This window comes from Physcomitrium patens, chromosome 4 (genome assembly GCF_059467195.1).
Source record: "Physcomitrium patens ecotype Gransden chromosome 4, ASM5946719v1, whole genome shotgun sequence".
Lineage (NCBI taxonomy): Eukaryota > Viridiplantae > Streptophyta > Bryopsida > Funariales > Funariaceae > Physcomitrium > Physcomitrium patens.
In genome coordinates this window covers 21154416-21169916 of record NC_143413.1, presented here as the reverse complement: position 1 = coordinate 21169916, position 15501 = coordinate 21154416, and the positions used below count along the sequence as shown (strand labels likewise).

General features: G+C 36.9%; 2 protein-coding genes across 7 annotated transcripts; one reads left to right on the top strand and one right to left on the bottom strand.

Moving 5' to 3' along the window:
- Positions 1-3964: 3964 nt before the first annotated feature.
- Positions 3965-5735, bottom strand: LOC112280887 (large ribosomal subunit protein eL33z). The gene is made up of 5 exons (XM_024516799.3): positions 5648-5735; positions 5319-5354; positions 4833-5061; positions 4411-4456; positions 3965-4127 (listed from the first exon to the last, which is right to left on the bottom strand). Exons 1-4 carry the CDS (start codon positions 5674-5676, stop codon positions 4415-4417), a joined length of 336 nt encoding a protein of 111 aa, XP_024372567.1. The 5' UTR covers positions 5677-5735; the 3' UTR covers positions 3965-4127; positions 4411-4414.
- A 1931-nt stretch (positions 5736-7666) lies between these two features.
- LOC112281528 (putative E3 ubiquitin-protein ligase ARI2) lies at positions 7667-14845 on the top strand. Of its 6 annotated transcripts, none has more exons than XM_024518167.3 (9): positions 7667-7845; positions 8987-9270; positions 9812-9844; positions 10285-10570; positions 10704-11184; positions 11285-11845; positions 12135-12325; positions 12985-13477; positions 13882-14845. In XM_024518167.3, exons 2-9 carry the CDS (start codon positions 9124-9126, stop codon positions 13898-13900), a joined length of 2211 nt encoding a protein of 736 aa, XP_024373935.1. In that variant the 5' UTR covers positions 7667-7845; positions 8987-9123; the 3' UTR covers positions 13901-14845. The 6 variants fall into 6 exon arrangements, with proteins under 6 accessions (XP_024373935.1, XP_024373934.1, XP_024373932.1 ...); XM_024518166.3 differs by having other exon boundaries at positions 7678-7938; positions 8984-9270; XM_024518164.3 differs by having other exon boundaries at positions 7683-7947.
- Positions 14846-15501: the final 656 nt, after the last annotated feature.

The window sequence follows — 15501 nt, the reverse complement described above, 5'->3', positions numbered from 1 at the left end:
CGTACCATAAGATTAACACAAATTTTTGCATACACTTAGAATATTCAACCATCTAGACACCTCTAAAATTTTAACCACAGATATCTTTCTAATTTTGCAAAACAGTGAGGAGTACTAGCCTTTACTTTATTGCAAAAATCCAATTCACCAATACAAACACTGACTTTGAGCAACGATTGCAAAGTCCTCCTAACCCTATAAAATCCAATTCTACACCTTTTGAAGGAGCTTAAAGCTAGCTCTTTGACTCCAAAATCCCGATCTTTGAATGCCCACTTTCTTTTTCTCTCCTCTCTTTTAACTCCATGACATCTCCTATTCTTCTGCCTTGGACTCCAAATTGGAACAGCAGACCCGCCTCAATGGAATTCCCGTCTCTAAGAGGATCTTTCCACGGAAACAACATTTTTCCAAAACGGCATAGAGAACGGAACAGCTTGAAATAAAACCAAAGCCTCCGTATTCGGGACCTCATTGCATTACCCAACTGAGTCAGGTCTCATACTGGGTAAGAGGCCCATACCAGGACCTAGATTGGATATCCTCGTAATTAGATCAAATTTGTCCATTACATCAGACTCACCTGAATATTGAATTGGTCCTTTCTCCTTTTGCCGACTCCTAGTAACAACGGCTCGGACTTATTCCACCCAATTTATCTGAGAATCTTGAGGACCTCGATTTATTCCCTCAATTTTTCCCTGACTTTGGATCTGCTGATCTCGATTATTGAAATTGAACGGAGCATTACATTGCTGATAAGTATGCCCCGACTGCTTGCTATTCCTACACACTGGCTTGTAATTGTCACTAGCTCTAGGATTGGGACATTCACTAGCATAATCACCAATTTGTCTGCAATGGAAACAACGAAGTGGTCTTCTTGCACCTCCATCAAGCATATTGGGTGTCTCCACTGGTATATGCCTACTAGACTTATTTCATGTAGGATTAGAAAATAATCTTGGTCGTCACGTTGGTACGGAGGATACTTGGTACGATGACGCCGGTGGAGCATATATTGTTGTCACGTTTGGTAGTATAGCTTGCAATAGGGTGACATTAACTAGCCCCTGAATATTGGCACTGGAATTGGCCACTGTTTATAAAATCCAAGATGACTAAATATTAATAAATCTTTTCTATTTATATTTTCACCATATAGTCATGTTGCAATATGACAATGCAACATTATGTAAAGCATGCAGGTCTTAGATGTATAGGAGGAAAAGCATTAGGCTTGCAATAAATGGACACTTGAGCAAGTTCATAATTTTGGCTAAACCTTGTAAGTTTTAAGCTCCTATAAGTTATATTTTGGAAGGTGAATCAATCCTAAAACTTATAAGAGGAAATACTATATATATACTTTATATTGCATATTATCCATGATTTTAAAGTTTTGTTTGAATTTTTTTTCGTAAACCACAAATAAAAAATAATACAAAAAAAATTATTATTTTCTTGTACATATTCAACATATTAAATGTACGACGATCTATAAAAAAATAGAATAAATAATAAAAAACATAATATTTGTAATGTACACCAGTTAGAATTCATAATAAGATAATATGCACTTCAATTGCTAGTTGAGAATAATATAGTCTACAGTCTAGTTAGTGACAACCTTTTGAGCTTCTAATCACAAGTGTTGTTAATACTCACAACATGTAGAATTTGGTTTGCAATACAAGTTGCAAATTGTAAGTGAAGACAAGGTGATGCTACAAAGGTTTAACAATGAAATAAAATAATAAGTTCAATTTTTAAATTTGGAGAATTATATATATATATATATATATATAAAGAATGTTGTTTCATACTCTTCAAGGTTATCTATAAAGAAGGAAATTGGATTCACAAAAAATTTATTGATTGACATCTTGATATGGAATATGTTCAACATGCACTAAAGTTTCATAAAGTAACTCCAAAGTTTCCACATATTGTTTTTTAACATTTTCAAGCAACTTCAAATTAAGTCCTCAATATCAATAACATGTACTCAAATCCAAACTTAAATTATTTTTTTATTCTACAATAACCAATTTTTTAGCAAATAATATAATATCTTTTATAAATTAAATTGAAACCATTTATTAAAAATAAATATTGAATAGAAATATAAATATATATATATATTAAAAATACAAAAGAATATTTATTTATTTTGTTAGTATTTGATAATGAACATCAAATATTGCTTCAATACTTGATTGATTTCATTTATTTGACAATTGTCAATAACCAAACTTTCAAAAAGAATATATTGTATTTTTGAAATATTACTCTTAATATTGGAAACTAAAATTAAAACAAAAAAAAATCTTCAATGATCTTGCATACTTGATAGTATATATATATATATATATATATTTGAATATGTTCTACCATTTTGTTATATTAAATAGATACAAGAATAGAAAAAAATTAGTGTATTTGTAATTCATTAAATTACATTGCTCTTTTAAGAATTTACAAGTATTATTCAAAACATATCATTAATAGATAAAAATGATTGTAATATTTTGGTTTATATTCAAAAAGAAATTTCTTTGGTTTTGTTAGATTTATTTGTTGTTGGTCACATGCAAACACTTTTATAATTAGAAACAAGATATTTTTACTCACTCACATAATTGTTTTAGCAACCCTTCTTGATTTTTCATCCTACAAGTAATACAATAATCATACAAATTAGTAAGACATCTAAAAACTTATTATTATATATTCAAAAAACAATGCAACAGAATATGCTTCAAATGTTTTATATATCTGTATACATATATATATGCAATAAGATATAATGCAATACATTCAATAAAATGTTAGCAATTCCAAATATATATATATATATATATATATATATGAGCAAAATCTGGGGCAACTTTCTCTATAGAATCAACTTGACAAAATAAATTAAGTCCAAAGTGGTAAAAATTATTATTTAGAATCTAGAAAAGGTTTTATTCACATTAGGTTGTCATTCTAACTTATTTATACATGAAAGTACATAAAAATGACATCTATATAAAAGTCTTTCTTAATAAATACTATGTAAAATTAATGATATTTTTTTTAAAATACTTTAAATTATGTATTGCACTTGGAATTGATTACATTAGTAACAACTTAGATTCATCTCTAATCCATCAATAAATCAATGATCGAAATAACAAAGTCTAAAATTCCAACACAAATTAGCATAATGCCTATGTAATGTAATATATCATCAATAATTCTAATGTAATCGTAAATCCCCTGTAATGTAATATATCCCCTGTCGATGAGTATAAAATGTTCATAACTAGTTTAGAATGCATTTTTTGATTCACTTTTTTCCCTTGGTAGACACCCCCTTTAATTGCATGGACACCAATGAATGTTTACCCCACATACACAGCTTGCAAAACTAAACTAGTTTTGATTCTTAAATGAGATTCTTTAAAGTATCTATATATGACATTGGTGAATAAAATCACTAATAAAACACAATTTTTCATGTTCTATTATTCCAAAATTAATTTGATAAAATTTTGCAAGGACAAAGCAATCGAAGGCTGAGATAATATGAAACCATGGAGTACAAATGGGTATGGGTGTATCAAGTTCAGGACATAACATTCTAGACATATCATTAGCTGGGACCCAGACAAAGAAAACTGCTCCCTCTTTTATAATGACCTTGCTTTATATTAGTTGATGCCTAAAACAACCCAAGAGTAAACTCTCATGCACAGAACTTCTAAATTTGCCATTTTAGATTTGCCATTCAGACAGCTTTGTATAGACATACCCCTCCATATACTCAATTTCTAAATGGTAACCAGTCAGAGAAAGTCTAAAAATGTTTCAGATCTCAATTCAGCTCGTCAATGATTCAAAATCTCAAGATACTACTGCGCAGTAGCGTTACTCTCATGCAGATCAAATGAATCAGACCCGAAAGTGGAACCACGTGAAGTGACAATTGCAAATTTGAAAATTTACTTTTCCTCGAGAAGGAATGCTGATAACATGTAAACACCCAACGCCATCACTGACTGCTCCACAGATCCTGACCATATAATACCCAACACAAGTCTAACTGGTAGAAGTGATATCTTCGTCCGGTACAATGGTTCCTACATACAGATGTATGGACACTGTAAGTATTCATGACATGCTTAATAGACTAAGAATAATAAATAAGTCTAAAATACTAGTTGCAACATGATGCACCATCTAGATACGGACTAACTGCAGTATACCAGTCTAACTTGCCACTTAATTCTGGTTAGGTTATAAATGAAAAAAATAAAATAAAACCTCACGTGAATTCATCATATTTATGACTGAATGAAGAAAAGCTCTTCAACACGACAACCTCAGACCGTTCAGGACTTAAAAAATCGATGATTTCCTTACCAGTTTAAATGCGGCTAGGATACATGAACACTCTCACTCTGCCACCCTGTACACACATGCCATTACCAAAATCAACGGAAGTGTTTTTCACAAGGTCCAAGAGAAAACAGACACTGACACAAATAATTGGTGGCGCTAAACAATTAATATGTTCGTGTACTACAGTAATCCATGACATTTATAGTAAATCCAATAAACATATTTCAGTAAGACAATCTAGATGTAACGCCTTACCCTCAACAAGGCAAATGAATTGCTTAACATCACATACTTTGCAAACAAAATAACAGACATACTGGGGCGGAACCGGTTAAGTGATACCAGGGCATGCTACAACAGTTGGAAATTTCGTGATTTCGTGCTTCCATTACGAGTACAGAAGGAATGAGGAATGGTGGAGATAACGTGAACATCTAACATACCAAGGACGAAGGGGGTAGATTGCTCCTAAAGCGGGCACGAACGACTCCACTGCTACCGTGTGCCCGCGCCACCTTGCCCCAAATAACCCGGAATTGAGAACCGTTCTTCTTGGTCTTGGCTTTGTAAACGTAAGCCAGCCTCTTTCCGAGGTACCAGTTAACTTCCTCGGAGGTGTTCACACCTTCGATCTGAAGGAGGGAAGTGCTAGGGTACTGATTAGACTTCGACCTGCATTCGCATGAATGTCATTCTCAGAATAACAGTACTACCGTGATAAAGAAACGATAATTCGGCTTTACATCTGGATCAAAATATCATACTGACGGTCCCTTAAAAACCAAGGAATCGCTATTTCCAATGTCCCTATCGATGTAATGCATAGGACAGAATGTGTCATTTTTTCGCAAAGGAAAAATCACAGGAATCTATCCAAAAAAGAACAATACTCAACAGCCCACAGAAAGAGCGTACGTGAGGCATAATACCTCTTGTAGCCGAGGATAGTACCCCGAACATACAACCTGCCACACAACAAAGAAGACAATGCCAGGCCACACGAATCAACAACGCCGACCAAAACAGTCAGTGGGACTCAGAATGAGCTTCAGGGTTGCTGGGCACAAACAGAAACGACTCACATGCAGTCCCCCTTCCAGAAACCTCTCCCCAAAATCCTTGAAAACTTGCACGAACTCAAACAATCTCCGCAGAGAACACCACAGCGCTGAAATCAAAACACTCGCACGAACCGAAAAGAAGGGAAAAAAAAAAAAAAAAAAGAGAAAATAATAGATGGGTATCGTAGAGAGTGAACCTGACGCGCTCTCCCTTGCGTTCCACCATGGCTGAAAGTCTCGGAGCTCCGCCGCAGAAACTTGCTGGGGCAAACAGCGATGACACAAACTCCTTCAAGAGAGCTCAATTAGGTTTTCGGCCTGACGTTAAGAACTCTAAGCTTATCGCGAACGTTTGAGAACTCTCTTGTTCCCTGTGAACGTTCCCGTCGCACGGGGTCCGCAGGGTCGTCGTCCTGATGACGAAAACTTACAGACGAACGAAAATATTTCATCCGATTTTATGTTCATGTTGAACGAACATATTCATCCATTCATGTACAGACTCTTGGTAATAGACATCGGAAGCCCGTTCTTTCCTTTTCATTTCAATTCTGGTGAATGATTTTTTAAGGGAATCTTAAGAAAACGATTGGATTTTCGTGTGGGGAATATGTTTTACTTCAGACTGTGTTATGTAAATTTTTAGAAATGATATATATAATATATTCAATTATTTGATTTACATAAGTTTTGCATGTGTTGATATTTTACAGTAAAACAATATTTTTTGTTAATTGTCACATGTCAACTATTATCTTTAAATTCAGAGAGCAGATATTAGAATGTGTTAAAAGATACAAGTGTAAATATCTGACTTAAACAAAAATATCTTTGACTACTCTTTGTATATATTAAGTGTTACTCAATCTCACAAATTGGGAAACTGGTAGTTCAACTAATGAAATTTCTCAAGGATGTTACCATTGGACTTATATTGTTATACTTATGTTCAAAAATTTATGCAAAATTAAAAAAATTAAAATAAAGTAAAAAAAATAAAATACGTAAATGTCTGTAAACGAGCATCTATAAATATATGTTTAAATTAAAAAATTTCGTATTTGCAACTGTATCAATATAATTTAAACAAAATTCTACTCATGTGTATTACAATAATGTTGTAATTTATAAAACTGAACTCTAAATTGGTGGCTACATGGTAGTAAAAACTTTATATGTGTATGTATGTAAATCATGTTCTTAATTTATGTGTTCATTCATTTTTTTGGAAGTATGTGACTAATTTCCAAAAAAAAAAAAAAAGAAAAAAAAAAAAGAAGATTAAATCAGAAACAAGTAATTCTACCAAAAAAAAATATACAAAAGAATTCTATAACATAATAATAAAGAAAGACTTATATGTAATTGAGGAGAAGAGGGCAAAGAGAATAAAATATTTCAAAATAAAAAAACTCATAAAATTAGTGTTTTTTTCTTTTTCTATTTTAAAATAGTTACATTCTAATAATAACATAAAATTAGTAAAATAAATTATTACAAGCTCATGTGATTGTGCATTCAGACTGTATTTGCTATAAGGAATAGTGTCAAATATGATAACAAGATGGGTACTTGAAAATAAAGTGGAGTTAACTATGCATATGTGTTTATTTACCTGAACTAAACTCAAACCAATGGAGATGAAAATAACTAGGTTCCAAGCTCACAGGTTACAAGCTCACATGTTGCCCACAAGTCAATAATAACAACAACAACCATGTTTGAACAAAATGTACTAAAAAATAAATGTTTTGAATTTACAAAAAAAACATTAAATAAATAAAGAAGAGTTTCTACTGAATCGACCCATTTTAACCATCATGCAAATAAATAAATGACCTCTAGATTCATTTCTCCACTATTGGATCTACAACCAATAAAAATTAACCACATTCATCATAATTATCATATTCTTAATCAAGGCGAGTATATTTAATAAGACAATGGATATATTTAGCATTTCCCTAAATAAATAAATATACACATATATACACTGGATAATGTAATCTTATGTAAATAATATAAATAAACAAATAAATAAATCAGATGAAGCTATGAGCCCACACCAACCAACCAACCAACAGCGTCACAGTGCTGCTGACATGGCAAGACTGCCTCCCCCGCAGTCTGCAACCGTTGAACGAACAGAAAATGTCAGTAAAGATGAACGCAAATATCCAAATTTAGGTGCAAAGGCATAAAACAGGCGGAGCCCCACAAGCTGCGAAGCTCTCGCTGAAGCCGAAGAGAACACAGACTCCTCTCACTTTATTATTTTCCTATCTATTTCTCTGTTATTCACTCTCTATTGCAAAGGGACTAACGCCCCCCTCCGCCATCGCCACGCCCTTCTCTTCCCCTTCCCGGCGCTCTTCGTCCCCTCTTGCACCTTTAGGTCTCTTCGTATGCCTGCTGATCGCTCCGTCACGCTCTCCCCTCTCGGCGGAACCACGCCGTGCTCGAATCGGCGTTTTAACGCCGGTGCGAGGTTTGTTATGTTCGTTCCTGTGCCTTGTGTCAGCGTTCGGCTTGTTGTCGGTTGCCTCCAAGAAGCGCGGTCCACGTATGGAGGAGGAAATGTGTTATTGTTATTGATTGATTGATTGATTTATTTATTTTTTTGGTGTTTTGAGTGAATTGGTGTCTGTCGCCCGTGGTTGATTTCTGTCTTTGCTTGTTCGACTACACGGTGTGACCGACTGTGGAGCGTGAGTCGGCACTGTACACGGTGTACACTTCCGCTGTCTGAGTTGGATTCAGTAATTGTCGGAATTGGTACGTTGGACTTGGTGTAGGTCGAGTGCATGCAATTCCGGAGTTGCATTGGTGGTGGAGCGAGAACGGAGTTTTGATTTGTTTTTGTTGTGGCCGTGGAGTGGTGTTCTTGGCGAGAGACACGTCGGCCGTTCGGAAATGACAGTATTGTCCGTTTTTTTTTTGTGGGAGAGGATGCGTCGGTATGTAGGATGAATGGACGGGGGACGGGGATTAGGAATTGTTCCGTCCAGGTTTGCGTGCTCCGTGCGAGTAATCGGGACTTTCTACGGATGAAGAGTGCCGACAGTGCTTGCACTGTGGTCTTGTCTGTATGGTCTGTTTCTGTGCGTTCAACCCAAGGTTCTGCAGACGAGCTAATGGATTGGTGACAGTTTTTAGTATCTAGTTTTACATTGTCTCAGACTTGGTGGTTCTTGCTGGTTCTTAGACTTAAGGCGTAGTTCAGTCCTTGTTGGTGGTTAAGCCCTGTCATTGTCCGATTGCCCGTATTTGTTGTTTGGGTGGCTGCATAAGACGTGATAAGCACATCCCTGAATTGCTGGTTGTGCACATTTGGCAAGAATTTGAAGCAGTTCAACAGCACTGTTTTGTCTTTGTTCGTTCGGAGCCATTTATAGCAGAGTGGGGAAATAAAGTCTAGCGCTTCGTTCTAACTTTTACTTCTTGCTTCAGTCTTTTTTAATTTTCAAGGATTTTATTTAGGCAGTGTTAGAGTTAAATCTAATACTTGCATGTCCGTTTTTTTCTTTTTCTAGCAGGATTGGAGGTGTATGAGATCAATCGGCAAGGAGATACCTTATGGAAATTTTTCCTTTGCAGCAATTCAACAGAACGTAGTTACTGGATCAATCAGGTGGAATTTTGGCGGTTCCTTAGTGTACGTCATTGGTTGATCATGGGTGACGACAGCATGGATTACGACAGTGATTATGAAGGCACAGAGTCCGAGGAGGATTATTTTGGAGATGATGAAGATTGCTCTGGATATGGAGACGACGAGGAGATTTTGGTTCAAAATGGAAAATCATTTACTAGTCACAAGGTGTTGCTTTGGCATTGAACTCTGTATTTCCATACGAAGCGTTTGTTTTGTTCAATCGAATGTGCACAAGCAATGTCTTGGAATGGAATAGTCATGCGTGTTGCCACCTAAGTGTGTTCAGCCGGGTGCATTTGATGTGTTATACCTGAGTCGAACTTAGTATTTGGAGGTTGGTGCTCGCTCTGAGTATGTTTCATGAGCACTTAGTCAGGGGTTTGAGTGCAATGTTTGCAGGAGGATATTTCTTCGTAATCGTTCGCACTTTAGTTGTGATAAATTAAGAATTAGGTCTTTATGATGCGTATAGCTCTGTGCACCTCACCTGGTCACATACTTTTAGAGCAGCATTTATGAAATTGCATTGCAAGTGTGAAAGGGCAGTGCAATTCAATGCAATGTTTGCATACCAGATGATTATGTGCGTCTAGTATTACAGATACCTCCAGCTACTCAATTAGGGCAACTATTATAGGCATTCATCTTTCGCCACTTTCTGTTGTTTACATTTTGATCTGACATCTGCTGCCTTTTCTGTTTTCAGGTTATCACAAGGCAGTCCCTTCTCGCGGCACAGGTTGGTGTTTTCTGTAAATAGTTCTCTCTCTCTCTCTCTCTCTCTCTCTCTCTATATATATATATATATATATACATTGTATAAATATTTTTTGAAATATATTAATTACATTTCTTCTTTTGGAGAACATCCATGTATGCTTGTCCAGCCACTACTAGAGCTTCATTTGCCTACTTGGTATAGATATTTGTACCAGTGTCTTGACTCAAATATTACTGCATTTTTTTGGTCATGTCGTCTATGACTTGTAAAGATATTCAGGATTAAATTGCGCTGGTATTCTCGTGGATGCATTAGCCCACAGATACTTGGTAACTTAGTTTATTTTACTCTCTCTCTCTCTCTCTCTCTCTCTCCCCCTCTCTCAATTTATTTCGTTTTGTTATTCATGATTTTTTTGGTCTCTCCTTCTCACGGATTTTCGTGGGTTTTGTTAACAGAGTGAGGATCTGAGAAAAGTTAAGGAAATCTTGGCATTAAGTTCCCGCCATGCACGTCTATTGCTCATACATTATCGGTGGAATTTAGAGAATCTGTTGAGTGCCGCTGTGGAGAAGGGTTATGCTCCAGTTTTCTTAGAAGCTGGTTTACCACCACCTGAGACGGAGTTTGTAGTGCCAGTTGCCGATGATCCAAGCGAGCGTGTTGATTGTGGAACATGTCTAGAAGACGTGTCAATGAGTGCAGTCACACGAATGGATTGTGGACATGCCTTTTGCAATGAATGTAAGGACTATTATCGGATTCCACTTGTTTCTGTAAACTCGGTTGTTAAATAGAAATGGAAATTCTCATAGGCAAGACTTGTCTTCGTTTGATTGTCTGTGGAGCTGAGATTTTGACTCAATTTTACACTCAGGTTGGACAAAATATTTCATTATCAAAATAAAGGATGGTCAGAGCCGACGAATAACGTGTATGTCGCACCAGTGTGGTGCGATCTGCGACGAAGACAAAGTACGGGAGCTGGTGGGCTCACAAGATCCGGAGTCTGTTGAGCGCTATGAGCGGTTCCTTTTGGAGTCTTACATTGAAGACAACGCTAAAGTGAAATGGTGTCCTAGTGTGCCTCATTGTGGCAATGCTATTCGATTGGAGGGCGATCCTTTCTGTGAGATCGAGTGTACATGTGGGAAGCAATTCTGCTTCAACTGTATGGCTGAACCTCACTCTCCGTGCTCTTGCCACATGTGGGCTTCGTGGGACAAGAAGTGCAATGATGAGTCCGAGACAGTAAATTGGCTCACCGTCCACACTAAACCTTGTCCGAAGTGCCACAAACCAGTGGAGAAAAATGGTGGTTGTAATCTTGTCAGCTGTATTTGCGGCCAGGCCTTCTGGTAAGCCATTCGCCTGTTTCTATTTTGTGAGCGTTCATATTCTAACCCTACAGTTAAACAAAATTACAAGCTGACTAACGCTTCTCATGTAAGCTTGCAGTTGGCTATGTGGAGCAGCAACTGGTCGAGAACACAATTGGAATAGCATCGAGGGGCACAGCTGTGGTCGTTTTAGGGACGAGAAAGCGAGAGAGGCTGCAAAAGCACAACATGACTTAAAACGATACATTCACTACCACTCGCGTTGGAAAGGACACCTGGATTCTTTAAAGTTAGAACAGAAACAGGAAGAAGCTGTTAAAGAGAAGATCATTGGATTAGAAGAAAGCCAGTGTCAAGTGAAGGATTACAGCTGGCTTACTGCCGGTATGCAGAGGCTGTTTCATGCCCGCCGGGCTCTATCCTACTCATTTGCATTCGCCTACTTCATGTTTGGAAATGATAGTTTCAAGGACGATATCTCTGAAGAACAGAATGCTATTAATCAAAATTTGTTCGAGGATCAGCAGCAGAAGTTGGAGGAAACTGTGGAGCGCTTGTCTAAGCTCGTGAAGGCGGTGGAGACACCTTTGGATGAAGATACTGATGACAATTATGTGCATGATATTCGTCTGCAAGTTATTAATTTTACCACTTTGACGGACGGTCTGTGCAGGCGCATGTAAGTTTCCTCGTCGTTCTAGGAACTCTAGAACTTACATCATTGGCATTCTTTAGTCTTAAACTATATTTCCTGTCTGCTTTTGAAGCATCCTAGTTGCTTTTTAGAGTTGTTTAGATTATCTGGGGATCCTTATTAATGTGAGAAGAACTAAGAGTCTTGATGAACATGCTGTTTTTCGTTTTGCATTTGTAATTTCTTCTGAAATGATGCAGGCGAAATGAATATTGTCCTCTCAATCAAGTTGCCATGCTCCTAACTTAGTTGTTGCATGTGGTATTCGTCACAGGTATGAGGTGATAGAGAATGATCTCCTAGGTTCTTTACAGCTTGCCACGCATCACATCGCCCCTTACAAGACTGGTGGTGCAGAAAAAGCCTCTGAAATTTCTGCGGAACCTGAAATTTCACATTCTGACGGGACCCAAGTTGTGAATTCTGAGTTCAGGTCCAAGACAGATCGTCCATGTGTTGCAAATGGTGAGTGGATACAGATGCAAGCAAGTTTATGTAGAAATTTTATAGCCGTAATTTAGCCAGCTCTAGTTTAGTGAAAGGAGTCATGATACAGAAGTGGTCCTTCAATTAGTTTTAATCGTACAGTTGTAGACGTTTAGAAATATAAGACCTATACGTATTAAAAAAATTATTCAACAGGATGCTGCAACTCTCCCGTTTCAGATGTTGATAACTGAAGTTGGTATCACCCTATCTTAGTTGGAAACACCTCATCTTAAGTGGATACAATTAAAATGAATATACATTGAATTGGACAACATTACGTTCTGAAGCAACCTGAGTGAGTTTAACTTGGATAAGGTAGTCAAACTCCAGAGCGAATGGTGTTTCTTGTTTTTTAACCAATAGAAAATGATTCTCTCATCCATTGATTTATTTATTGGTTAAATATGAAGAAACGCCACTCATTTTGAAATTTATAATACTACAACTTTAAAATCAAACCTATCTTCAATTGTTTGTATAACTTTGTTTTTCCTTGCTAGCCTTGTTCGAACTCATTAAGACTCTGTAAATTCTAATAATTTACAGCCCTATTTTATGTTTTTAGGTTTTATCTATTTATTTTTCTTCTTTGAATATGTTCTGGAAGTTTAATTTTAGAATTGCTCATTTTTCAGGAATTGTAAACTATGCCGGTTCAGAAATTGGAGGCAAGCTTGAGGTGGAAGCTTGCTGGGAAACACACAATACAGATCAAGTTCTCAAAAGATCACACTTTGACCCCAGTTCACCAAGAAGCTGCAAACGGCTTGGTAAAGAACTGTCTGTTTCTGGACCATCAGTAGTGCGAGAAGCAGGAAAGATTTTCGGGTCAACATCAAAAACTATTGATAAGGATGCAGTGTTAGATTCTGTTCCCAGTTCTAGCTTTTCTATAGCGTTGTGGAATGGGATAGGGAGTACAGCTCTTGACAACAGGTATGTGCCTAGTCAAGAAAGATCAGTTCCTCTGGACAGGATGCGCTGGGAAAACAAAAACTTGAATGTTTCACCCACAGATGAATCAACCGACTGGCAATATGGGCTTATAAATTCTAGGCCTGGAGTTTCCACGTGCTCCAGTAGCTTCGATTCCCATGGAGGCATTCGGGAATTTAATATCAATCGGAGGTTCATCTCTATCTATGCCCTTCTCTACTGAAGTGAAAACGAATCAGATCTATTTAATTCCTTTTTTATGAGTATCACCTTTCACATTCGTTCGGATATTGGGATTAGCTTAGCTAGGTTGGGCAGATAGTAGCTGCCAATTGAATGTTACTTGTATTATGACTTGTTTGGTTCACTTGTTTGGTTTATTTGGTCGAAGAAATGCTTATGCTGTCAGCTTTGTAAATTTGGAGGAGTTCTGAAAGTTAGTAATTACTTCGAAAAGCGTTGCAATAACACAGTGTAAGAATTGTAAGTTGCTGCTTTTGACATGGTTTTCTAGGTTCTCAAAGTTGGTGAGATATTCATGTAGGGGCTCACTTTGAAATGTATTTGTCTGAATTCGTGTTTACGTTTGTCCGCAGGCCGTGGCATGATAGGTGATGCTGCGATAGAAGTGTCACGGAACTAATGAAAGGGGAGGCTTTTATTTGAGAAGCTTGGATGAGAAGGTGTAGTGTTACCTCGAGTTTAGGGTACGCTGAAGCCTTGTTGTTCCGCTACAGCCTCAATTCTCTTGCGTCAGGGACCAACTTCCTCCCTCATGTATTTGAGGACATAGTTCATCTTCAGGACCACTTGGAATGGGGTCGATGAAGACATCGTCTCTCGTCCAAGACTGACCAATCTTGAAATAATTGGGTTGCCTCGTTAGTTCTTGTGACTGCGGGCTGCATGCGCTTGGGCATCTTTCTGCCTAAAGTGTGATCACAAAATGATATCTGACTTGTAAAATACTGGCTTATTTCGAACCTTCGAGGGTGCAACCAAGTAGCTTAGCTTTTTGCAATGGTTATGGGAAATTAGCTCGTTGAAGTCTAGGCAGAGTGGCTGTACTTGCCATATGATGGGTACTTCGCTGTTTTACCGGTACGTGCTTCCAAAAACTTGCATCTGGAACCCAACAGTTATTGCGGTTTTTATAACCCAACTGTACTCTGCCTATTTCCAGCAGGCTCCTAGACTTAATTACCTCGCAAGACCAGGTAATTTTCCTTGCGACATGTTTCTCATGAGGTGTTCTGTCAACCAGCAAAAGGAACGCCATAGTTTACTCAGATTTCAAACTTTTCTTTGTGAACTGATGTGTTGCGACAAAGTGGCTGTACTGTTGACGACATTCAACGCTCTATCTGAAGGACTGAATGCGCTGGGGTGTGCCAACCCACCCGGATAGAATTGGAGGATGAGCGTTTTCTTATCCCCTGATTTGGAGTGTCGTTTCTCTAGTCTTGAGTACCACAAAACTAGTTGGTTTATTTGATAGTACGCTCGTGTATTGATAATGACATTCTGTGTACTGTCTATTCCTGCTGTCTACATCTAAAAGTGTGTTCCTGTGTCTTCTCATTGTGGTGGATTTAGGGGTTATGAGCAACTTAGGACTGCAGAATGTATTTTGAATCCAAAGGTCCCAATCCTCAAGTTCTATGAAATGTGGATGTTGTTTGGCTGATGGGTATTTATTGATGTATGTTGTTGGTTTGGTGCACATACACGCATGCTGTGAAAAACATTATTGGTAAAACTTGAAAAATGATTGAAATTATTAAAAATGTTGCTCTTGTGATGGAATTACATCCATCAATTCTCTTACAAGCACTCTATTTTTGGTATATATGTTTAAATAAGATAAAAAAGAATATATATATATATATATATATATATATGTATATACATACGATTATATACACAATGAGAGAACCTAATCAATACAGCTAATAATTTTGGAAGTGTGAAGTTGTTCATTTAATGTAATTCCTTTGATTAAGATGAATATTAATTTAAAAAAAATGTACATAAAAGTAAATTCTTAAGTCTGAAATATCCTAGAAATGAACCTGTCTACTTTTTTATTTTAATAATATTGCTTTACTCCATTGTCAAATGCTTGTCTTGTTTACATTATGATATAAAATTGTCAAAATTGATAATTGTGTATGAATCCAAATTCAATTCTGAATGATAACCATTTAAAAAACCAA